General features: G+C 38.1%; 3 protein-coding genes across 5 annotated transcripts in view; all 3 read right to left on the bottom strand.

Moving 5' to 3' along the window:
- LOC137410176 (kinesin-like protein KIF21B) overlaps nucleotides 1-2614 on the bottom strand; it is a 9701-nt gene extending 7087 nt beyond the window's left edge. Inside the window, exons 1-2 of one of the 2 annotated variants that reach the window (XM_068095756.1) lie at nucleotides 1664-2614; nucleotides 1294-1495 (exon numbers count right to left, since the gene is read on the bottom strand). The gene's annotated coding sequence lies outside the window, so the exon portion shown is untranslated. Of the gene's footprint in view, nucleotides 1-1293 lie in introns of both variants that reach the window. The other variant, XM_068095755.1, reaches the window with a different exon arrangement.
- Nucleotides 1-17572, bottom strand: part of LOC137410184 (kinesin-like protein KIF21A) — a 17871-nt gene extending 299 nt beyond the window's left edge. Inside the window, exons 1-8 of the mRNA XM_068095768.1 lie at nucleotides 17537-17572; nucleotides 16205-16313; nucleotides 15983-16121; nucleotides 14750-14914; nucleotides 13885-13918; nucleotides 9213-9321; nucleotides 8949-9129; nucleotides 1294-1495 (exon numbers count right to left, since the gene is read on the bottom strand). Coding sequence (XP_067951869.1) covers nucleotides 1294-1495; nucleotides 8949-9129; nucleotides 9213-9321; nucleotides 13885-13918; nucleotides 14750-14914; nucleotides 15983-16121; nucleotides 16205-16313; nucleotides 17537-17572 — 975 coding nt within the window. The remainder of the gene's footprint in view (nucleotides 1-1293; nucleotides 1496-8948; nucleotides 9130-9212; nucleotides 9322-13884; nucleotides 13919-14749; nucleotides 14915-15982; nucleotides 16122-16204; nucleotides 16314-17536) is intronic.
- LOC137410180 (kinesin-like protein KIF21A) lies at nucleotides 12973-26135 on the bottom strand. 2 transcript variants are annotated; one of them, XM_068095762.1, is made up of 12 exons: nucleotides 25992-26135; nucleotides 25508-25707; nucleotides 23983-24144; nucleotides 23595-23765; nucleotides 22835-23011; nucleotides 21396-21515; nucleotides 20024-20261; nucleotides 18156-18356; nucleotides 16205-16313; nucleotides 15958-16121; nucleotides 14750-14914; nucleotides 12973-13241 (listed from the first exon to the last, which is right to left on the bottom strand). In XM_068095762.1, exons 1-8 carry the CDS (start codon nucleotides 26122-26124, stop codon nucleotides 18337-18339), a joined length of 1221 nt encoding a protein of 406 aa, XP_067951863.1. In that variant the 5' UTR covers nucleotides 26125-26135; the 3' UTR covers nucleotides 12973-13241; nucleotides 14750-14914; nucleotides 15958-16121; nucleotides 16205-16313; nucleotides 18156-18336. The 2 variants fall into 2 exon arrangements, with proteins under 2 accessions (XP_067951863.1, XP_067951864.1); XM_068095763.1 differs by having other exon boundaries at nucleotides 18156-18353.

Below are 26135 nucleotides of genomic sequence, written 5' to 3'. Positions count from 1 at the left end.
TATAAAGATGACTCGAAAATATCTTCACCCCAATGTTCTATTAGTGAAATTTTTTACGTCAATCGTTTTAAAGGCTTATGGGGAATAAAAATTATGCTTTCAACATATAATTATTTTACTTGCATATCGTGTAGTTAGTCTAATGCTAATTTAATGCTCTCTAGCCATTTTACTATATCAAAGAGTGCATCGCTTAGCCTAGAAAAACTAACATTAAAATCGTAACGATTCCTAAAATTATTATTTTCTTGTAAAGAAGAGGTGCTGCAGTCCGTGGTTTGGTGTGCTACTAGAACACCAAAGGCAAAAAGTGGGGCTAGTTGGAAGAGTAGCGATTTGCCAACTCATAGCAATCAAAATAGAGGCTCATGAAGCAACGCGCTACAATAGGAGTACTTTGGAGCAGCATCGCTCAATATTATCGTCATAAATAAACCTCTCCAAGTCGTTATACAATGGGACTACTATGGACTACGAATGCCTATTGTTTGCTCATCTGGCTAATCACTCGTGTTGTTTGAAAAGCAAACATTTGTAAGCACTTGCCTAGTTACAAGTTACTCCTAGGATGCCATGGCTAGTATCACCTCTCTAGTCAAGATACACAAGGTCATAAGGTCAATTGCCCAACTAGTTGCCTAGATTGTGTATAGATTGTGTGTAGACAAGTGTACCAGACACATGATGTAGCGAGGTTGTTTACAATACATTGTCGCATGGTAAAAATCATAGACTACAGAAAACGTATTGTAAGGCCATTCAAAAGGTTTACGCATTGGGCTTTTATCTAAGAGCTGATAACGCCAAAATTGAGTTGGCCCCTTCAAAGCAGTGAAACGCATCTGTTATAACAAACCACTCTGCGATTTGGTGCGCACTCTTTGTTAATTCTTGCTATTTGAGACTAACAACACTAATTCTAGCCTGAGTTTCTAATTTCTAAGAGATGCAATATTCCTATTTAGTCCAATGTGAGCCGAATAGTATATCTTTAGGGGAATGGCATTAGGGCAACTGTTTGTTCAGTCTGAGACTTTTTGCAGCAGTACTCAGTCAGCAATGCTCTAGAAACACGCGACTGTTCATCATCGTGATTATGAAATGTTTTTTCCATGCTCGGTTAATATTTGTTTTTGAATGATTTTAATGATGTTGGAGGTATCACAGTAAGTTAGTATTAGGCTGTATAGACTCACATACATGCAAATCCAGCTCATAATTTGTTAGTCAACACATGAAGACAATTACGTAAGTAGTTCAACGGGTTAAACTTGAAAACTTGGGCCTCATTACTTTGTCACAGCTGCTGACGGTGCCAAAGCTCTGCGCCTTTTTATTTTGTGTGCCGCCAGTTTGTGTGTTGGTGAGCCTAATGATTACATTAGTACTGTCAGAGTCCTGGAGTGGCTGGCGTCTCCTGCTCAGCGATGGCGAGGATGGGGGTGTCAACCGCACGTCTTTTATTTCAGAAGTGGTCAACTGTGATTTATCTCTGCTGAAATTAAAATAGCAGAATAAAATTCAGCCTGCAGAGCAAGAGAATCATTATAGCTCATAGTGCGAAATGGAATATTTAAATTTGGAGAGACACTTTCATGAACTTTTTTATACTAAAATTTAAGCCTATACCAGTTACAGAATTGTCACCCTTTTATTAACACACTTCTTTGTTTAAGTGAAATCTCTCCTGACAGCTCTGCCAGGTCTTCTTGAAGATGGTCAGACTCTACAAGAATTAGAAATGATAAAAACCAGCTGATTATATCAAGTCCTGATGAGCATATGAAGGTTTTAGCAATGCTTTCGACCAGTATTCATATGGGTAGAATAGCACCAGTGTATATACGTATATGGGTAGAATAGTTACCAGTGTATATACGTATATGGGTAGAATAGTACCGGTATCTATACGTATATGGGTAGAATTGTACCGGTATCTATATGGGTGCTATTCTACCTAGTATAGATACTGGGTAGAATAGTATCTATATGGGTAATCTTGGCCTTGACCTTTAAACGGTTGCATCAACCAAGGGTGATCAACTGATCAAGGCGGCAAAAGAAATTAACTGAAAGCAGCTGTCATATATGTTATAGCAGTTGTTATATATGTTATAGCAATTGTTATATATGTTATAGCAGTTGTTATATATGTTATAGCAGCTGTTATAAATGTTATAGCAGCTGTTATATATGTTATATCAGCTGTTATATATGTCAAAATATGATGCTAGTAAGCGATCAATGAAAGTAATCTAGACTTGCGCACTACGCTTACTGCTTCTAGCGAGCTGCTCTTCCTTGTGTTAGTCTAGCAAAACATTATCGAATTAATTGTTACATGATATACCTTACCCGCCTTAGCTTATTATGGCGTAGACTTATTATGGCAATAACTTACTTAACAAGTTGTATACCATTACTGTTAACAAACTGTAGATTTCACCTTAGTTGGTGGTCTTTAATACTTCTGAAAAACTCAGATTTTGCCCCCAAGTGAACAATAGTCTAGAGACACCTCATTTAATACTCTAACATAGAATTCAATTCTTTTTTAAAAATTACAGATAAATAATTTATAGATAGGCTAACTTTCAATATTATTTGCGTTCAACAAAGTTTACATAAGTTGGTAAAGCACAATGTTCAAATACTATTTGACTAAGAAAAATGTAACTAGCAGTTGTGACAGAGCTAAAACATAAGTTAATCATGTAAAATGTATCAAATAGTTTGTAGCTCTGAAAGTTTCAAGTTAATTACAAAAGATACATGAACGCTACGTTTTTTGTGGCGTTAAGAAGAAAAGCAACAAATGACAGCCACTGACTTACATTTAAAAAATGTGTCAAAATGTGTAAGAGTTGAGGCTGTTGTGGCTAGACACACGAAATAACGCGTCACATTGACAAATAAATGGACGAGTGCGAATTAGCCTTTACCAGGCGAAGGCCATGACATTCTTGTTAGATTTTTTATTATCATTAGTTGTTATTATTAGCGTTTTTAAGGAAATTTTGTTGTGTAAGTTTTACTGTTGGTTTTGAGAGAGAATAAATTGATTGGTTAAAAAAGGTCAGACTTTACAGAATCCAGCTAGTTTTTTCTGCCTTAACAACAACAACTTAAAAGCATACTATATAAAACATGTAATATAATTATTAGGTTAACAAAACTGTGTTTTGCCAAATAAACAACGACATTGATTCAAATTGTCTTTGTAATTTATTCAAATATCCATTCGCATCTTACTGACACTTAACAATGATTGAACAATGCGTGCAGAGTTATTGAAATTAATAATAAATGCCTGTTCAATAAATCAATAAAGGTCAGTATTACCTGAGGTATTGAAGAAACGGAATTGTTATCCATTTCAGTAGGAAGTGTTTGCACAGAACTATCACCACTAGTGCCACTGCTATACCGTTCTAGATCTCCGCAGGCAGAAAAAGTAGGTTAAGGCCGGTCATACGGAGCAAGTTAAGGCCTGTCATACAGAGTAAGTTAAGGCCTGTCATACAGAGTAAGTTAAAGGCTGTCATACAGAGTAAGTTAAAGCCTGTCATACGGAGCAAGTTAAGGGCTGTCATACAGAGTAAGTTAAGGCCTGTCATACAGAGTAAGTTAAGGCCTGTCATACAGAGTAAGTTAAAGCCTGTCATACGGAGTAAGTTAAGGCCTGTCATACGGAGCGAGTTAAAGCCTGTCATATGGAGTAAGTTAAGGCCTGTCATACGGAGCAAGTTAAGGGCTGTCATACAGAGTAAGTTATAGCCTGTCATACAGAGTAAGTTAAAGCCTGTCATACAGAGTAAGTTAAGGCCTGTCATACAGAGTGAGTTAAAGCCTGTCATACAGAGTGAGTTAAAGCCTGTCATACAGAGTAAGTTAAGGCCTGTCATACAGAGTGAGTTAAGGCCTGTCATACAGAGTAAGTTAAGGCCTGTCATACAGAGTAAGTTAAAGCCTGTCATACAGAGTGAGTTAAGGCCTGTCATACAGAGTGAGTTAAAGCCTGTCATACAGAGTAAGTTAAGGCCTGTCATACAGAGTGAGTTAAAGCCTGTCATACAGAGTGAGTTAAGGCCTGTCATACAGAGTAAGTTAAAGCCTGTCATACAGAGTAAGTTAAAGCCTGTCATACAGAGTAAGTTAAGGCCTGTCATACAGAGTGAGTTAAGGCCTGTCATACAGAGTAAGTTAAGGCCTATCATACAGAGTAAGTTAAAGCCTGTCATACAGAGTGAGTTAAGGCCTGTCATACAGAGTAAGTTAAAGCCTGTCATACGGAGCAAGTTAAAGCCTGTCATACAGAGTAAGTTAAAGCCTGTCATACAGAGTAAGTTAAAGCCTGTCATACAGAGTAAGTTAAGGCCTGTCATACAGAGTGAGTTAAGGCCTGTCATACAGAGTGAGTTAAGGCCTGTCATACAGAGAGCTAAAAGCTACTAAAACTGATAGTAGCTATTTACTATAAATACTATTTACTGTGTATGTGAACTTGTAGCTGTCATTGATAGATTTGCTGGAGCTCACCCTATAAAATTTTACTTGCATTCACAAACATGAATTAATGCAATGTCCGTAGTCATGTATTTTAATAGTCATTTTATTGCACTAGTGCTTTAAAAAAATTTCGAAAAAGATTAAATGTCCAGTAAACTGATGCAAATAGAAACAATCACATTAACCTTAACACAAGAGAAGATCTTAACACAAGAGAAGGTACCATAGCTTATAACTACAGGTAGATCTTAACACAAGAGAAGGTAACACATCTTATAACTACAGGTAGATCTTAACACAAGAGAAGGTACCACAGCTTATAACTACAGGTAGATCTTAACACAAGAGAAGGTGAACCACAGCTTATAACTACAGGTAGATTTTAACACAAGAGAAGGTAACACAGCTTATAACTACAGGTAGATCTTAACACAAGAGAAGGTACCACAGCTTATAACTACAGGTAGATCTTAACACAAGAGAAGGTAACACAGCTTATAACTACAACCATCTGCAAGACATTTCACATTCTCTTTGATAATCCTTAACACCATGGTAGTAAACGTAGAGTGTTTAGAATATTTGGCCGGCTTACATTCTTGTTGCGACTGTATAGTTATCCCGGAATCCTGCAAAACCTGGTCTAAAAGCTGATCCCGTAACCTGGAATCCATCTGCATTTTATCGTAGCGAGCAGTCAACTCCTTGAATCGAGATTCTTTCTGAGTACAAGCAAAGCCCTGAGTGAGAGCGAGTGAGAGAAGGTGCTCCAACAGATACTTGCTTTCATCAACAGAGGAGACATCCAAAGCTTTTGTCAAACTAGTCTCATCCTAACAAGTAAGGTAGTATGTGTAATGAGCACATTTTGTAATATGGTTCAGAGACATCATTACAAGCAATATAACAACCAGTTCTTCGAGTTGCGTTGTGATTGCAAAAGCAATGACCAAATTTGATGCTCAAACCAAAGAGCTATCGCAATATGTAAATGTAACTTGTTTTGTCGTAATATAAACTGATAAAAACTAATGAAAAAGGACTCAAGAAAAAAACAGCAGGGGTTCATTCTATAAGAATATATAACATGTTAACTGTTTCTTGAATCTATGAGAAGAATTTGAGCCATAATAAAATTATTGATATAGGAATAAAAGTGTCATTTCTTCTAGTGAATAACGACAGGTGAAAAGATTATCTTGGCTTATAATAATATTTTATATAAGAGACAAGATAGATATGAAAGGGCATGCAAGTCGTACGATGAGGTTTAGAGGTTGTTAGAGGGGTAGCGTTTTAAACATAACATGAACTGCTTCTAGTGAATTATTGAGAAAATGTTTCCAGTCGATAGGAGATGAACTCATTGTGGATGTCAAATAAAGGTGAAAGATTATAGATTCTGAATTAACAAAATCAAATGTTGCTGCATGACTGTAGAAGATAACTTTACTGATTTACATGCGCTTACGTAAATTCGAGTATAGCCATCTATGGGAACGGGCCGATAAATGGGAGTTGTTAGCTAAGCCCGCTGTAACATTAAAAAGGATAAATAAAGCAATGAATAATTACTAAACATACAAACACATACTAAACACCAAACATACTAAACACTGATGAAATATATTAGGTAAATGCTTAGACAGGAAGCAATGCGAGATTACTAAATGCTTAGACAGGAAGCAATGTGAGATTAGTAAATGCTTAGACAGGAAGCAATGCGAGGTTAGTAAATGCTTAGACAGAAAGCAATGCGAGATTAGTAAATGCTTAGACAGGAAGCAATGCAAGGTTAGTAAATGCTTAGACAGGAAGCAATGCGAGGTTAGTAAATGCTTAGACAGAAAGCAATGCGAGATTACTAAATGCTTAGACAGGAAGCAATGCGAGATTAGTAAATGCTTAGACAGGAAGCAATGCGAGGTTAGTAAATGCTTAGACAAAAAGCAATGCGAGATTAGTAAATGCTTAGACAGGAAGCAATGCAAGGTTAGTAAATGCTTAGACAGGAAGCAATGCGAGGCTAGTAAATGCTTAGACAGGAAGCAATGCGAGGTTAGTAAATGCTTAGACAAAAAGCAATGCGAGGTTAGTAAATGCTTAGACAGGAAGCAATGCGAGGTTAGTAAATGCTTAGACAGGAAGCAATGTGAGGTTAGTAAATGCTTAGACAGGAAGCAATGCAAAGTTAGTAAATGCTAGCAGTAGTCACTACAAGCCTAAGCAGACGCATAGCAAAAGCAAATGAACAAACCTTCGCCTCCTCTTCCATCTGCATGATATTGTTTTGGCACTCAGACACGTTACTCTGAATGTATGTCATATTGGTGCTCATCAACTCCAGCTGATCTTCTCGGTCCATGGTGACAGTCCTCTGCAAATGAATAGGAGTTACACAACAACTACCTTAAGCGTGGTTCTCATATATGCCGCAAAGCACCGGCAACAGCACCGCAGGCTATGGCGGTGAAATGTGAGCCTACACGCCGGGTACCGCCGAGTACCGCCGGTAGTTGCCGGCACAACACAAAAGTTTAGCGCTGTTCAAATTTCGCAAATAGCCGCAAGCAAAACCTTCCTGAAATGCACTGTACAGGTGAAGGTCACATTATCAAAAGTGCGTGGGGAGCGAACATTTTATGTGATTATGCGATTATGTTTAGCAATGCAGCTTTAGATGTGAACAGAAGCTGCCGATCCTAACGTCGCAAGCGTTTTGCTGCGCAAGTTACCGCCGAAGACTCGCAATCGATATGGAAACCAGACTTTAGCAGCTATGAAGATGAGTTGAACATATCAACAAAATTGCAGCGCAATATAGTGTAACCGTGACATTACTGATTACTCTATGCAATGTAATGAGCCAGCAATTATCAAATAAGAGTCTGTAGGGAGTTTTCTGTTCAACAGAACAGAAAACATCAGAGAAACACAAGGAATAAGGCAATGGCTATTTACGCTGGCAAAATTATTATTTGCAAAGACACCACACACCCCTGATGGCTGTGTAGTAATAGAAGAAACTGATGTATTTGTGATTGGTTAAAAGTGTTTATCCTTGATTAACATAATCATGACACCAATTTGTTCATTTTCACAGTAAACCGATTTTATTTGAAAGTTGCTTTGAACTAGTGACAACGATGACCAACAAGTATTTATATATGAAAAAGGGTGTTACTTGCTGTAAAAGATATGTGATGAACACTGGTGTAAATTGGAACTGCTTGCATAACATTTCAGGATATGTTAGATTAAATATTTTGAAGACCTAAGTTTTACTTGCAGTTTGATACAATTCATCAGCCTGACTTCAAGTTGTAGTTGGACGATTTTAGATTATAAGTTGATGGATCTTTTTCTTAAGAAAACACAAGTGTAAATATCTGTACAAACATTAGTGCAATGATAAACTAAGGTTTACCCATATCTACTATATATATATATATATATATATATATATATATATATATAGTAGGAACTAACCGTAAGGATAGGAACTAACCGTTATCATAAGAACTAACCGCAAGGATAGGAACTAACCGTTACGATAGGAACTAACCGTTACGATAGGAACTAACCGTTATGATAGGAACTAACCTTTACGATAGGAACTAACCGTTACGATAGCAACTAACAGTTATTATAGGAACTACCCATTACGATAGGAACTAACTGTTATGATAGGAACTAACCGTTACGATAGGAACTAACCGTTATGATAGGAACTAACCTTTACGATAGGAACTAACCGTTACGCTAAGAACTAACCGTTACGATAGGAACTAACCATTACGATAGCAACAAATCGTTATGATAGGAACTAACCGTAACGATAGGAACTAACCGTTATGATAGGCACTAACCGTAAGGATAGGAACTAACCGTAAGGATAGGAATTAACCGTTTTGATAGGAACTAACCGTAAGGATAGGAACTAACCGTTATCATAAGAACTAACCGCAAGGATAGGAACTAACCGTTACGATAGGAACTAACCGTTACGATAGGAACTAACCGTTACGATAGGAACTAACCGCTATGATAGGAACTAACCTTTACGATAGGAACTAACCGTTACGATAGGAACTAACAGTTATTATAGGAACTACCCATTACGATAGGAACTAACTGTTATGATAGGAACTAACCGTTACGATAGGAACTAACCGTTATGATAGGAACTAACCTTTACGATAGGAACTAACCGTTACGCTAAGAACTAACCGTTACGATAGGAACTAACAGTTATTATAGGAACTACCCATTACGATAGGAACTAACTGTTATGATAGGAACTAACCGTTATGATAGGAGCTAACTGTAATATCTTATGTTGGACAGTTTGACTGTATGTGTGGTAGAGAAGGTAACAAGTAGCCATATATATGTAATTGCATCTGAAAGCAAGTAAGTATGAGTCGAGCTAGGCTTACCTGAGCACTGTTATACATTTAGCTCCAGCTCGGATGTCCCACATTTTGACAAATGAATTGGAGACAGTGTAGGCAAGCCGGTTGACCTCGCAATATTGAACTTTGGAGACATAGTTAGGGTGGCCACCAAGACACAAAACTTCTGAACCAATTGACATGTCCCACACTTTGCACGTCAAGTCTGCGAGACAAAAGGAAACGCAGGTCAATTATGAGGTATTAGAATATGTTAGTGCGTTAGATTAGAGTCAAGTTGACACTTACCTTTACTGCCAGAAACCAAAAGATTGTCGGCGGCACATATAGATAGTACAGCCTTTGTGTGACCAACTGCCTTCTTTACACATATGAGACTCTGGTTGGAACTTGTCACCTGCAAGAGACCCACTATCAACCTAGGTCAAGTAAAGATCAAATGTTGTTGGATGTTGGATGTTGTCATTACCCTTATTGGAACATGATTGTATTAATTATATATATATATAATTAATACAATCATATTATATATATATATATTATATATATATAATATATTTATATTATATATATATATATATATATATATATATATATATATATATGTATATATATATATATACATATATATACGTGCGCTGCCTGTAGCTGAACCAGGACAAGGCAGTGAAAAATGGGCTACTGGTTCAAAACGGATGAAATGGACTCGGACTGATAACACGGACCTCATGCAGTGCTACTTTATGAGTGAACCTCAAAAGTGGGGCTACATGGGAAGGATGCGTCAACTGTGGATAAACATGCGCCCTGAATTGCCACTAACCGCTAAGCAACTTGTAGCTCAGAGGAGTAACATAATCAAGCGGCACCTCATATCACAACTTGAGGTAGATGAAATTAAGGAAAAGTTTACCCAAGTAACCTCAACCAACGAGGAGTGCATATCAACACACACTGTCATGGATACACGATCATGTGTTGACTCACGGGCTGAAGAGGTCATGCACTTGGACCTTGACCCAAGGGTGAAAGAGCTTGCGGAAAATATCATCAACAAGATGTCAGCTGCTAATGATTATGGAAGCAGGGTACCACTACGAAGAGTTAGCAAGGCCATACCTAAGAAGCTGTTAGAAGACATTAACATTGCACTGGAGTCGATCTCAACTGGATCAATCAGTGAGACTAATGCCTTAATCTACAGTACAGCAACCGTCATCTTGGAGGAGATGGATATTAAGCCAATGCCAACAAGGCTTCAAGCCATTCCATCCTGGCAGCTGAGGCTACAAAATAAGATCAAGGACTTGCGCAAGAAAGTTAGTAGGCTCAGTGAGAGATCTAACCACAGTTTGGAGCGTCCAAAAAGGGAAGCCACAATAGAAGCTCTAGAATCTGCCAAACAGCGGCTAGTAGCACTCTCGGCACGACTGAAGCGGTACACCAAAGAGCGAGATAACAAGAGAATGAACAAACTGTTCATCAATAATCCATCTAGAGTGTATTCCCAGATCAAAGGTGAACTGCAGAGGCCAATGTCTGAGCCTCCCCGATCTAGCACTTCAAAGTTCTGGAAGGACATCTGGGAGAAAGAGACCACTCATAACACCACTGCTAATTGGCTGAAGAGGCTTAAAGAGAACCAACAACACACTGTGGCTCAGCAAGGACTCACCATCAGCAAAGACGACATTAAGTGCAGAGTGCAGCGTATGAAAAACTGGGCAGCACCTGGCCATGACATGATTCAAGCCTTCTGGTTAAAGAAATTGACATCACTTCACACTAGAATGGCTAAGCAGATGGAATACCTAATAGAACAAGGTGACCATCCAGAATGGCTGACCAAAGGACGAACTGTGCTTCTGATAAAAGATCCAAAGCAGGGGCCGATTCCCAAAAACTATCGACCAATAACGTGCTTGCCCACCACTTGGAAACTGCTCTCAGGAATAGTTGCAGACAAACTGGAAGAGCACATGAGTCACTATATGACCAGTGCTCAGAAAGGAATTGGGCGCAACACCCGAGGAGCTAAACATCAGTTACTGGTGGATCGGACGGTCTGTCAAGACAGCAGGAGAAGGCAAACCAATCTTGCCATGGCTTGGATTGACTACAGAAAGGCCTATGACTCAATTCCCCATAGTTGGATACTTGAGTGCCTCAGTATGTACAATGTTCACCCTGCTCTTGTGGCATTCATCAAGATGTCAATGACCAAATGGAAGACGGAACTGGAGGCTAATGGCAAAAAGCTGGCGAGTGTACAAATTAAGCGAGGCATCTATCAAGGTGACTCCTTATCACCGCTGCTCTTCTGCATATGCCTAAACCCCCTAAGCAATATGCTGGAGGAGACTCAATATGGGTACCAGTTTAAGAGTGGCACCAAGATAAACCACCTCTTCTACATGGATGACATCAAGCTGTACGCTAACAAAGAAAGGGACATTGATTCGCTCATACACCTCACTCAGGTATACAGCAAGGACATCGGAATGACCTTCGGTATTGAGAAATGTGGAAGGCTAATTCTTAAGAAAGGCCATTCTATGCTCACAGATGGCCTAAGAATGCCAAATGGTACCATCAAAGATATAGAAGAAGGGTACAAGTACTTGGGGGTTATGCAAAGCAACATCAACCACGAAGCCGAGGTACGTCACAAAGCCATTTCCGAATACAAGAAACGCCTTCGGCAGGTCTTACGGAGCCAGCTCAATGCCAAGAACCAAATCATGGCAATAAATACCTACGCACTGCCAGTAATAAGATATCCAGCAGGCATAATAAAGTGGACTGAGGAAGCCATCAAAGAAACAGATATAGCAACTCGTAAACTGCTGACCATGCATGGAGCACTCCACCCAAAATCTGATACTATTAGATTGTATCTTGATAGGAAAGATGGCGGTAGGGGACTCAAAAGTGTACAGCAGACAGTGAAAGAGGAGGAGCGAAGCATCAAAGCATATGCAGCCTCCATGGCCATCTCAGATAAGTTGCTAGCTGAATTTCAATCGGCTGCTCTCACAACGGACCTATGCCCTGATGATGAGGAAATTGACTGGCATACGAAACCTCTTCATGGTGCTTACCACCAACAAATATCTAAAGTTGGCGATCTTCACCAGACATATATGTGGCTGAACAAAGGAAACCTAACGGCCAATACAGAGTCGCTAATCATGGCAGCCCAGGAGCAAGTGCTCCCAACAAGGCAACTCCAAACGAAAATCTATCACACTAGAGACGATCCTAGATGCAGACTGTGCAAAGATGCACCTGAGACCATCCAACACATCATCAGTGGATGCAGACAGCTAGCAGGGAACGCATACACTGAGCGGCATAATCATGTCGCAGGTATTGTGTATAGAAGTCTATGTGATGAGTATGGCCTTAATAAACCACAACACTGGTGGGAAGCTCCTGGTAAGGTCAATGAAAATGACCGCGCTAAGATCCTCTGGGACTTCTACATCCAAACTGACAAGCATGTCCTAGCAAACCAACCAGATATAGTGGTGGTAGACAAGGAGAACAAGAGGGCTACTATAATAGATATAGCAGTACCCAATGACTACAATATAGCCAGCAAAGAAAAAGAAAAGGTAGAAAAATATCTCCCTCTTGGAGAAGAAATTGAAAAATGCTGGAATGTAAGAACAACCGTAATCCCAGTAGTGATTGGGGCACTGGGCGCAATAACACCGGCGCATAAAATGTGGCTTGCCCAAATACCAACAACAATCAACTCAGGTGAGTTGCAGAAAAGTGCGCTATTGGGAACAGCTAAGATCTTGAGACGAGTGCTCAAACTCCCAGGTCTCTGGTAGGAGACCCGAGTTAGAGCAGAATTTACCACCCATACGGGGTATCCGGGGTGAGGAAACAATTTTTTTTTTTATGTATATATATATATATATAATTAATACAATCCTTTTCCAATCAGGGTAATGACAACATCCAATAGATGTTTTGATCTTTACTTGACCTAGGTTGATACTTGTAAAACATAACTAGTTATTCAGTAGTCTCGATCTGTGTAGTCGCAGCAGATGTTTATGCCATACGTCAGCTAAGAAATTTGCCCGTTTCAAGAGCCTAAGAGTAATGACTATACATGTGTCCGACCTCATTTCTCCTAATGGCAGTGTCCAGCCTTTTACTGTACGCATCTATCTTCTTGCTGAGCTGTTCTCGCTTGCTAATGTGAAGATCCATCTCAGCTTCCATGTTGGCAATTGTCTGTTTCCGCACAACAACGGATGTAATGTACCGCTCAAGCTTGTCCCACTTGCTTTTCGCCACCTGAGTTAGAGTAATCGAGTAAAACGTAGTGTCCATTAGCACAGAGGACAAGACAACATAAAATGTGTATATATAAGAAACATGCCATACACAAAAAATACTCTTCCAATTTAAGTGGCAGATTATTTTATATTACTTTAGGTTTAGCTGTAATCAGTAAAAAAAGTCCCTAGTAAGTTGAGATTATAACAACAGGCTGTGAGAAACTTTGATATAAGAGGTGACATGAAATAACATAAGGTGCCATGAGATAACATGAGGTGACATGAGATAACATGAGGTGACATGAGATAACATGAGGTGCCGTGAGATAACACGAGGTGACATGAGATAACATGAGGTGCCGTGAGATAACATGAGGTGACATGAGATAACATGCGCTAGACGTATCAACAAAAGGCAAATAGTAAATCGCCGTCTGAGCAACAAGCAGTTATCTACTCTGCAATTGCTCATTTAACATTGTCTAGTTTTATCTCAGCTATAAGTTACGACCCAGTTAGTGCTATGGCCCAGCTATAAGTTGTTCTTCAGTAACTAACATTCGCTACCAGAATACTGTCCAGAAATGAAAATCATTCTGAAGCAAATTTGGCAGATTGATTAGGACCAAGAGGTTAAAAAAGACGATGCAAACATTTACCTTGGGAGAGAAGAGAAGAGCTGCTGACTTGTGCCTAGAAGCAGAAGTCAGCAGCTACCTCTAATGACAGTAAGTGCAATATACTAGCTAGTAGATATATCGAGAAGTATCCCACCTTGGATGTGCTATGAAAACCTTTTCATATTTTTTATTATTTTACCTATCTATAATTTTGCTTGTTAAATTTGCATTAGACCCTTGCCATACGAAATCAATTTGTTCCGGTGTTGGCTTCGTAACATAAAAATGTCGTATAGAGGGGTGTAGAAGCCCATCATGATTATTTAATACAAACACCCCTTGGTGAAAATCATCAAACTTTTATATTTTCGTACTGACAGATTGATCTGGTGAGACTGAACCAGATAGGCCCAACAATGCAGCAATGACTAGGTCTGACATATTTTATATTGACTCTGATCTCTAGGCCATCAAGTGGGATCACGATTGGATTGAGTAATTACCAGGAAAAACTGATATACTGAAATCAATCATTCACTCCTTCTCAAATTTTATGTGATGTACACACTAAAAATTAATGACAAAATATTATGTTAACCTTGGTAACTACAGTTACTAATACTAATATTTTTAAAGTGCTTTTAACAGAAATAGCTGTCAATGAGAGTGTGTGCCTCAGAATTCTCTAATTTTCGTAATCTTCAATTTTTTTAACTGGAAAATCCTCAAACTATAATATACACAAATATTTACAAGGAAATTGAAGACAAGCCGGCATCCAAACTAAATCCATCATTATCAGAGGGATTCTTAGCAACAACATTACATTTGTGGACAACATACAAACTAACAAATGTAGATTTTTATTCTAGGGATCGTAACTGAAAAAAACGCATCAACTTACGTATTGAGGTCCCAGAGCCGAACGATGGTTCCAGTAGTTGTGTATAGTTTATGTCCATCTCTGCTGACTTGGATATCAAATATCTGCTGCTCTCCCTGTTGGAGAATGGCCTGACTGCTCGACGCTGGCTCCACAGGGATACTGTCATGCACCAGACCAGAGGAACTGCAACATAAGATATAAAACCTCACATTGTGTCCATCTCTGTTGGCACAGTATTCACTATAATAGGAACTAACCGTTATGATAGGAACTAACGGTTATGATAGGAACTAACCGTTATGATAGAAACTAACCGTTTTGATAGGAACTAACCGCAAGAATAGGAACTAACCGTTACAATAGGAACTAACCGTTACGATAGGAACTAACCGTTACGATGGGAACTAACCGTTACGATAGGAACTAACCGTTACGATAGGAACTAACCGTTACGATTGGAACTAACATTTACGATGGGAACTAACCGTTACGATAGGAACTAACAGTTATTATAGGAACTACCCATTATGATAGGAACTAACCGTAAGGATAAGAACTAACCGTTATGATAGAAACTAACCATTACGATAGGAACTAACCGTTATGATAAGAACTAACCGTAAGGATAAGAACTAACCGTTATGGTAAGAACAAACTGTTATGATAAAAACTAACAGTTATTATAGGAACTAACCGTTATGATAGGAACTAACCGTAAGGATACGAACTAACCGTTACGATAGGAACTAACCGTTACGATAAGAACTAACCGTTACGATAGGAACTAACCATTACGATAGCAACAAATCGTTATGATAGGAACTAACCGTAACGATAGGAACTAACCGTTATGATAGGCACTAACCGTAAGGATAGGAACTAACCGTAAGGATAGGAATTAACCGTTTTGATAGGAACTAACCGTAAGGATAGGAACTAACCGTTATCATAAGAACTAACCGCAAGGATAGGAACTAACCGTTACGATAGGAACTAACCGTTACGATAGGAACTAACCGTTATGATAGGAACTAACCTTTACGATAGGAACTAACCGTTACGATAGGAACTAACCGTTATGAGAGGAACTAACCTTTACGATAGGAACTAACTGTAATATCTTATGTTGGACAGTTTGACTGTATGTGTGGTAGAGAAGGTAACAAGTAGCCATATAAATGTAATTGCATCTGAAAGCGAGTAAGTATGAGTCGAGCTAGGCTTACCTGATCACTGTTATACATGTCCCACATTTTGACAAATGAATTGGAGACAGTGTAGACAAGCCAGCTGACCTCGCAATATCGAACTTTGGAGACATAGTTAGGGTGGCCACCAAGACACAAAACTTCTGAACCAATTGACATGTCCCACACTTTGCACGTCAAGTCTGCGAGACAAAAGGAAACGCAGGTCAATTATGAGGTATTAAAATATGTTAGTGCGTTAGATTAGAGTCAAGTTGACACTTACCTTTACTGCCAGAAACCAAAAGATTGTCGGCGGCACATATAGATAGTACAGCCTTTGTGTGACCAACTGCCTTCTTTACACATATGAGACTCTGGTTGGAATTTGTCACCTGCAAGAGACCCACCAAAATGAAAACATGTAAATTTAAGTAACAATGTTGCTGAGCTTCTAGTAACAACATCGCTATTACAATTTGATAAGGTTACACATACATAGCTCTTAGACAGAAACCAATCATACCTCCTATAAATGATCTACTGCAGGTATAAAGATGACTCGAAAATATCTTCACCCCAATGTTCTATTAGTGAAATTTTTTACGTCAATCGTTTTAAAGGCTTATGGGGAATAAAAATTATGCTTTCAACATATAATTATTTTACTTGCATATCGTGTAGTTAGTCTAATGCTAATTTAATGCTCTCTAGCCATTTTACTATATCAAAGAGTGCATCGCTTAGCCTAGAAAAACTAACATTAAAATCATAACGATTCCTAAAATTATTATTTTCTTGTAAAGAAGAGGTGCTGCAGTCCGTGGTTTGGTGTGCTACTATAACACCAAATTACAAATTAAAAATGTCATTTTAAAAATTACAAATTAAAAATTTGTAATTTTTAAAATGACAAATTAAAAATTTGTCATTTTTTAATGACAAATTTTTAATTTTGTCATTAAAAATTAATGACAAAATTAATATTTTGTCATTAATTTTTAGTGTGTACATCACATAAAATTTGAGAAGGAGTGAATGATTGATTTCAGTATATCAGTTTTTCCTGGTAATTACTCAATCCAATCGTGATCCCACTTGATGGCCTAGAGATCAGAGTCAATATAAAATATGTCAGACCTAGTCATTGCTGCATTGTTGGGCCTATCTGGTTCAGTCTCACCAGATCAATCTGTCAGTACGAAAATATAAAAGTTTGATGATTTTTTGCCTTTGGTGTGCTACTAGAACACCAAAGGCAAAAAGTGGGGCTAGTTGAAAGAGTAGCGATTTGCCAACTCATAGCAATCAAAATAGAGGCTCATGAAGCAACGCGCTACAATAGGAGTACTTTGGAGCAGCATCGCTCAATATTATCGTCATAAATAAACCTCTCCAAGTCGTTATACAATGGGACTACTATGGACTACGAATGCCTATTGTTTGCTCATCTGGCTAATCACTCGTGTTGTTTGAAAAGCAAACATTTGTAAGCACTTGCTTAGTTACAAGTTACTCCTAGGATGCCATGGCTAGTATCACCTCTCTAGTCAAGATACACAAGGTCATAAGGTCAATTGCCCAACTAGTTGCCTAGATTGTGTATAGACAAGTGTACCAGACACATGATGTAGCGAGGTTGTTTACAATACATTGTCGCATGGTAAAAATCATAGACTACAGAAAACGTATTGTAGGGCCATTCAAAAGGTTTACGCATTGGGCTTTTATCTAAGAGCTGATAACGCCAAAATTGAGTTGGCCCCTTCAAGGCAGTGAAACGCATCTGTTATAACAAACCACTCTGCGATTTGGTGCGCACTCTTTGTTAATTCTTGCTATTTGAGACTAACAACACTAATTCTAGCCTGAGTTTCTAATTTCTAAGAGATGCAATATTCCTATTTAGTCCAATGTGAGCCGAATAGTATATCTTTAGGGGAATGGCATTAGGGCAACTGTTTGTTCAGTCTGAGACTTTTTGCAGCAGTACTCAGTCAGCAATGCTCTAGAAACACGCGACTGTTCATCATCGTGATTATGAAATGTTTTTTCCATGCTCGGTTGATATTTGTTTTTGAATGATTTTAATGATGTTGGAGGTATCACAGTAAGTTAGTATTAGGCTGTATAGACTCACATACATGCAAATCCAGCTCATAATTTGTTAGTCAACACATGAAGACAATTACGTAAGTAGTTCAACGGGTTAAACTTGAAAATTTGGCCCTCATTACTTTGTCACAGCTGCTGACAATGCCAAAGCTCTGCGCCTTTTTATTTGTGTGCCGCCAGTTTGTGTGTTGGTGAGCCTCATGAATACATTAGTACTGTCAGAGTCCTGGAGTGGCTGGCGTCTCCTGCTCAGCGATGGCGAGGATGGGGGTGTCAACCGCACGTCTTTTATTTCAGAAGTGGTCAACTGTGATTTATCTCTGCTGAAATTAAAATAGCAGAATAAAATTCAGCCTGCAGAGCCAGAGAATCATTATAGCTCATAGTGCGAAATGGAATATTTAAATTTGGAGAGACCCTTTCATGAACTTTTTTATACTAAAATTTAAGCCTATACCAGTTACAGAATTGTCACCCTTTTATTAACACACAATTTCTTTTTATACATCTGCAAATGCCTGGTCATGAAAATAGTTCCTGCTAGTGACAGTAGTATGCGACAATGGTACAAATATGCTGTGATGACACTAGTATGCTGCCATGACACACGTATTTGCCATGACACTAGTATGCTGCCATGACACTAGTATGCTGCCATGACACTAGTATGCTGCCATGACAAAGGTATGCTGACATAACACAAGTATGCTACCATGACACTAGTATGCGGCAATGCATAAATAGATGCTCATATGAGCCTGTGCTTTTAAACTGAGCATGACGAATCCCAAAATAATGCCTTTATTGATTAGCAAATAATTCTCTTTTCATCAGTTTTGGGTTTTAAATTTTTATGAATTAATGGAGGAAAATTTGAAGATTTAAAAATATATACCCAATTTCAAGCAAACTTCAAAATTGTCAATGAGTTTTAACACACACTTTCTTACCCTGATAGCATTTCTATTTTATCTTGGTTGTTTAATAAATTTCTGGATACTCGAAGGTTGATCTTTTTTTACTTTCAACTAAATCTAGAAGGTGTTGCTTCAGCAGGAGACATAATTTGCCATCTGCCATTTGCCATCAAGTTAAAGCCTGTCATACAGAGTAAGTTAAAGCCTGTCATACAGAGTAAGTTAAGGCCGGTCATACAGAGTGAGTTAAGGCCTGTCATACAGAGCGAGTTAAGGCCTGTCATACAGAGTGAGTTAAGGTCTGTCATACAGAGAGCTAAAAGCTACTAAAACTGATAGTAGCTATTTACTATAAATACTATTTACTGTGTATGTGAACTTGTAGCTGTCATAGATAGATTTGCTGGAGCTCACCCTATAAAATTTTACTTGCATTCACAAACATGAATTAATGCAATGTCCGCAGTCATGTATTTTAATAGTCATTTTATTGCACTAGTGCTTTAAAAAAATTTCGAAAAAGATTAAATGTCCAGTAAACTGATGCAAATAGAAACAATCACATTAACCTTAACACAAGAGAAGATCTTAACACAAGAGAAGGTACCACAGCTTATAACTACAGGTAGATCTTAACACAAGAGAAGTTGGACCACAGCTTATAACTACAGGTAGATTTTAACACAAGAGAGGGTAACACATCTTATAACTACACGTAGATCTTAACACAAGAGAAGGTACCACAGCTTATAACTACAGGTAGATCTTAACACAAGAGAAGGTGAACCACAGCTTATAACTACAGGTAGATTTTAACACAAGAGAAGGTAACACAGCTTATAACTACAGGTAGATCTTAACACAAGAGAAGGTGAACCACAGCTTATAACTACAGGTAGATCTTAACACAAGAGAAGGTGAACCACAGCTTATAACTACAGGTAGATTTTAACACAAGAGAAGGTAACACCGCTTATAACTACAACCATCTGCAAGACATTTCACATTCTCTTTGATAATCCTTAACACTATGGTAGTAAACGTAGAGTGTTTAGAATATTTGGCCGGCTTACATTCTTGTTGCGACTGTATAGTTATCCCGGAATCCTGCAAAACCTGGTCTAAAAGCTGATCCCGTAACCTGGAATCCATCTGCATTTTATCGTAGCGAGCAGTCAACTCCTTGAATTGAGATTCTTTCTGAGTACAAGCAAAGCCCTGAGTGAGAGCGAGAGAGAGAAGGTGCTCCAACAGATACTTGCTTTCATCAACAGAGGAGACATCCAAAGCTTTTGTCAAGCTAGTCTCATCCTAACAAGTAAGGTAGTATGTGTAATGAGCACATTTTGTAATATGGTTCAGAGACATCATTACAAGCAATATAACAACCAGTTCTTCGAGTTGCGTTGTGATTGCAAAAGCAATGACCAAATTTGATGCTCAAACCAAAGAGCTATCGCAATATGTAAATGTAACTTGTTTTGTCGTACTGTTAACTGATAAAAACTAATGAAAAAGGACTCAAGAAAAAAACAGCAGGGGTTCATTCTATAAGAATATATAACAGGTTAACTGTTTCTTGAATCTATGAGAAGAATTTGAGCCATAATAAAATTATTGATATAGGAATAAAAGTGTCATTTCTTCTAGTGAATAACGACAGGTGAAAAGATTATCTTGGCTTATAATAATATTTTATATGAGAAACAAGATAGGTATGAAAGGGCATGCAAGTCGTACGATGAGGTTTAAAGGTTGTTAGAGGGGCAGCGTTTTAAACATAACATGAACTGCTTCTAGTGAATTATTGAGAAAATGTTTCCAGTCGATAGGAGATGAACTCATTGTGGATGTCAAATAAAGGTGAAAGATTATAGATTCTGAATTAACAAAGTCAAATGTTGCTGCATAACTGTAGAAGATAACTTTACTGATTTACATGCGCTTACGTAAATTCGAGTATAGCCATCTATGGGAACGGACCGATGAATGGGAATTGCTAGCTAAGCCCGCTGTAACATTAAAAAGGATAAATAAAGCAATGAATAATTACTAAACATACAACACACTGATGAAATATATTAGGTAAATGCTTAGACAGGAAGCAATGCGAGATTACTAAATGCTTAGACAGAAAGCAATGTGAGATTAGTAAATGCTTAGACAGGAAGCAATGCGAGGTTAGTAAATGCTTAGACAGAAAGCAATGCGAGATTAGTAAATGCTTAGACAGGAAGCAATGCAAGGTTAGTAAATGCTTAGACAGGAAGCAATGCGAGGTTAGTAAATGCTTAGACAGGAAGCAATGCGAGGTTAGTAAATGCTTGGACAGGAAGCAATGCGAGGTTAGTAAATGCTTAGACAGGAAGCAATGCAAAGTTAGTAAATGCTAGCAGTAGTCACTACAAGCCTAAGCAGACGCATAGCAAAAGCAAATGAACAAACCTTCGCCTCCTCTTCCATCTGCATGATATTGTTTTGGCACTCAGAAACGTTACTCTGAATGTATGTCATATTGGTGCTCATCGTCTCCAGCTGATCTTCTCGGTCCATGGCGACAGTCGTCTGCAAATGAATAGGAGTTACACAACAACTACCTTACGCGTGGTTCTCATATATGCCGCAAAGCACCGGCAACAGCACCGCAGGCTATGGCGGTGAAATGTGAGCCTACACGCCGGGTACCGCCGAGTACCACCGGTAGTTGCCGGCTGTCAACACAAGAGTTTAGCGCTGTTCAAATTTCGCAAATAGCCGCAAGCAAAACCTTCCTGAAATGCACTGTACAGGTGAAGGTCACCATTATCAAAATGGCGTGGCGAGCAAACATTTTATGTGATTATGCGATTATGTTTACCAATGCAGCTTTAGATGTGAACAGAAGCTGCCGATCCTGACGTCGCAAGCGTTTTGCTGCGCAAGTTACCGCCGGAGTCTCGCAATCGATATGGAAACCAGACTTTAGCAGCTATGAAGATGAGTTGAACATATCATCAACAAAATTGCAGCGCAATATAGTGTAACCGTGACATTACTGATTACTCTATGCAATGTAATGACTATGCCAGCAATTATCAAATAAGAGTCTGTAGAGAGTTTTCTGTTCAACAGAACAGAAAACATCAGAGAAACACAAGGAATAAGGCATTGGCTATTTACGCTGGCAAAATTATTATTTGCAAAAACACCACACACCCCTGATGGCTGTGTAGTAATAGAAGAAACTGATGTATTTGTGATTGGTTAAAAGTGTTGATCCCTGATTAACATAATCATGACACCAATTTGTTCATTTTCACAGTAAACCGATTTTATTTGAAAGTTGCTTTGAACTAGTGACAACGATGACCAACAAGTATTTATATATGAAAAAGGCTATTACTTGCTGTAAAAGATATGTGATGAACACTGGTGTAAATTGGAACTGCTTGCATAACATTTCAGGATATGTTAGATTAAATATTTTAAAGACCTAAGTTTTACTTGCAGTTTGATACAATTCATTAGCCTGACTTCAAGTTGTAGTTGGACGATTTTAGATTATAAGTTGATGGATCTTTTTCTTAAGAAAACACAAGTGTAAATAGCTGTACAAACATTAGTGCAATGATAAACTATGGTTTACCCATATCTACTATATATATATATATATATATATATATATATATATATATATAATTAATACAATCATGTTCCAATAAGGGTAATGACAACATCCAATAGATGTTTTGATCTTTACTTGACCTAGGTTGATACTTGTAAAACATAACTAGTTATTCAGTAGTCTCGATCTGTGTAGTCGCAGCAGATGTTTATGCCATGCGTCAGCTAAGAAGTTTGCCCGTTTTAAGAGCCTAAGAGTAATGACTATACATGTGTCCGACCTCATTTCTCCTAATGGCAGTGTCCAGCCTTTTACTGTACGCATCTATCTTCTTGCTGAGCTGTTCTCGCTTGCTAATGTGAAGATCCATCTCAGCTTCCATGTTGGCGATTGTCTGTTTCCGCACAACAACGGATGTAACGTACCGCTCAAGCTTGTCCCACTTGCTTTTCGCCACCTGAGTTAGAGTAATCAAGTAAAACATAGTGTCCATTAGCACAGAGGACAAGACAACATAAAATGTGTTTATATAAGAAACATGCCATACACAAAAAATACTCTTCCAATTTAAGTGGCAGATTATTTTATATTACTATAGGTTTAGCTGTAATCAGAAGAAAAAGTCACTAGTAAGTTGAGATTATAACAACAGGTTGTGAGAAACTTTGATATAAGAGGTGACATGAGATAACATGAGGTGCCATGAGATAACATGAGGTGACATGAGATAACATGAGGTGCCGTGAGATAACATGAGGTGACATGAGATAACATGCGCTAGACGTATCAACAAAAGGCAAATAGTAAATCGCCGTCTGAGCAACAAGCAGTTATCTACTCTGCAATTGCTCATTTAACATTGTCTAGTTTTATCTCAGCTATAAGTTACGACCAGGTTAGTGCTATGGCCCAGCTATAAGTTGTTCTTCAGTAACTAATATTCGCTACCAGAATACTGTCCAGAAATGAAAATCATTCTGAAGCAAATTTGGCAGATTGATTAGGACCAAGAGGTTAAAAAAGACGATGCAAACATTTACCTTGGGAGAGAAGAGAAGAGCTGCTGACTTGTGCCTAGAAGCAGAGCACGATGAAGTTTTGCCAGATGAATTTTTATGGGAGAGGTTTGCCCTATTTTTGGCCATCACCCTAGAAGAGGCGGACGAGTCTCTTTGTCTTTTCCTCAACTGACTGACCTCTTCGTGCTTGCGCTGGCAACACAATACGCTGACTTATGCAAAGGCTAGGATAAAATAAAAATGATTTATATGTCAAGGATACATGAAATGTCGATGGCTATCCCAAGCCACCTACTTTTTACGACAGAATTAATTAAAACATCAGTAGACTGTTATATTCGTCCCGTAAATAATGAAGGCACCCTTTGAAAACTTAGAGACCAACATTTGAGTGTTGTTAAAGACCAACCTTGAGTATGGCATCTTCCTGTCTGTTTTGCAACTCCAACGTGCGCACCTGATTGTCTCGTTGCCGCGTCTCTTTTTCCAGCTGTAGCAGCTCCTTATTCTTTCGTTGGTCACTAATCTTATTCTTCTCTGACTCCGTCTTCATCTGTGCCATCAGTCGCACCTGCAATAGCATCACCATAGTTGTCGAGATCTCCAAAACCAAGATCATGTGGTGGTGCAATAGTCAACACATTACGAAGATCCCAAAAAACTCATACGCCAAACAATTATTTCCCATTCAAACTTTTCCCTGACTAACACAGATATAAATATAGTAGTGATGTCTCTCTGTGTAGGATTAAGTAAGACATAAATATATATAGTGGTGATATCTCTTTGTGTAGGATTAACTAGCACATATAAATATAGTGGTGATATCTCTCTGTGTAGGATTAACTAACACATATATAAATATAGTGGTGATATCTCTCTGTGTAGGATTAACTAGCACATATAAATATAGTGGTGATATCTCTCTGTGTAGGATTAACTAGCACATATAAATATAGTGGTGATATCTCTCTGTGTAGGATTAACTAGCACATATATAAATATAGTGGTGATATCTCTCTGTGTAGGATTAACTAGCACATATAAATATAGTGGTGCTATCTCTTTGTGTAGGATTAACTAACACATATAAATATAGTGGTGATATCTCTCTGTGTAGGATTAACTAACACATATAAATATAGTAGTGATATCTGTGTGTAGGATTAACTAACACAGATATAAATATAGTGGTGATATCTCTGTGTGTAGGATTAACTAACACATATATAAATATAGTGGTGATGTCTCTCTGTGTAGGATTAACTAACACGTATAAATATAGTGGTGATATCTCTGTGTAGGATTAACTAACGCATATAAATATAGTGGTGATAACCCTGTGTAGGATTAACTAGCACATATAAATATAGTGGTGATATCTTTCTGTGTAGGATTAACTAACACTTATAAATATAGTGGTGATATCTCTGTGTAGGATTAACTAACACATATAAATATAGTGGTGATATCTCTGTGTAGGATTAACTAGCACATATAAATATAGTGGTGATATCTCTCTGTGTAGGATTAACTAACACATATAAATATAGTGGTGATATCTCAGTGTAGGATTAACTAGCACATATAAATATAGTCATGATATCTCTCTGTGTAGGATTAACTAACACATATAAATATAGTGGTGATATCTCTGTGTAGGATTAATTAGCACATATAAATATAGTGGTGATATCTCTATGTGTAGGATTAACTAGCACATATAAAAATAGTGGTGATATCTGTGTGTAGGATTAACTAACACAGATATAAATATAGTGGTGATATCTCAGAGTGTAGGATTAACTAACACATATAAATATAGTGGTGATATCTCTCTGTGTAGGATTAACTAACACAGATATAAATATAGCGGTGATTTCTCTCTTTGTAGGATTAACTAACACAGCTTTTGTATCGGTCAGCAAGCCTACCTTTATCTTCTTCATCTCATTCAGTTCAGTACTGAGGTCCCTGATGCGCCGGTCGTAGACAACTTGGTTCTTCATCATTTTGGCGTGCTCCTTCTTGGCAGTATTTACCTTATTGAGCTCCTGTTGCATGGTATCCAGCCGTTTCTCAAAGTCCATTTTAACTTTGCGCACCCGCTCCTCCGACTGCTGCTTCTTGCTGCCTGAAAACGGAACTCACATAACAGTTTATTTCATTTGTATTTGCTATCCTGGTAACTGCTGTCCGGTTACGAATTAGCTGGTTGCAAAGCTAGCTACACGTTAAGATTATCAAACGCATACCAATTACTATCTAAATGACAGATTATTACACCAAAGCCATAGCACTGTATGGACTGAACTTTATAACTTGTTAAGAGCTAGCTGATTAACTATTAACAGCTGATCTAACATATACTAGCTATAACAGCTGATCTAACATATACTAGCTATAACAGGAGGTTACCTAAGCTGCTTAGGACCTGGTCTCGTTCTCGTTCAACAGCCATTATTTGGTCCTGCAAGTTGAGCATTTCATCCTCGTAATGCTGACGAATTGTTTGCAGTTGTCGCTGGCTCCTTTCGAGTTCTTCAATCATTCTTTGTTTAA

This window comes from Watersipora subatra, unplaced genomic scaffold, assembly GCF_963576615.1.
Source record: "Watersipora subatra unplaced genomic scaffold, tzWatSuba1.1 SCAFFOLD_107, whole genome shotgun sequence".
Lineage (NCBI taxonomy): Eukaryota > Metazoa > Bryozoa > Gymnolaemata > Cheilostomatida > Watersiporidae > Watersipora > Watersipora subatra.
The sequence above is the reverse complement of the archived record's forward strand: the minus strand, read 5'-3'. Positions and strand labels throughout refer to the sequence as shown.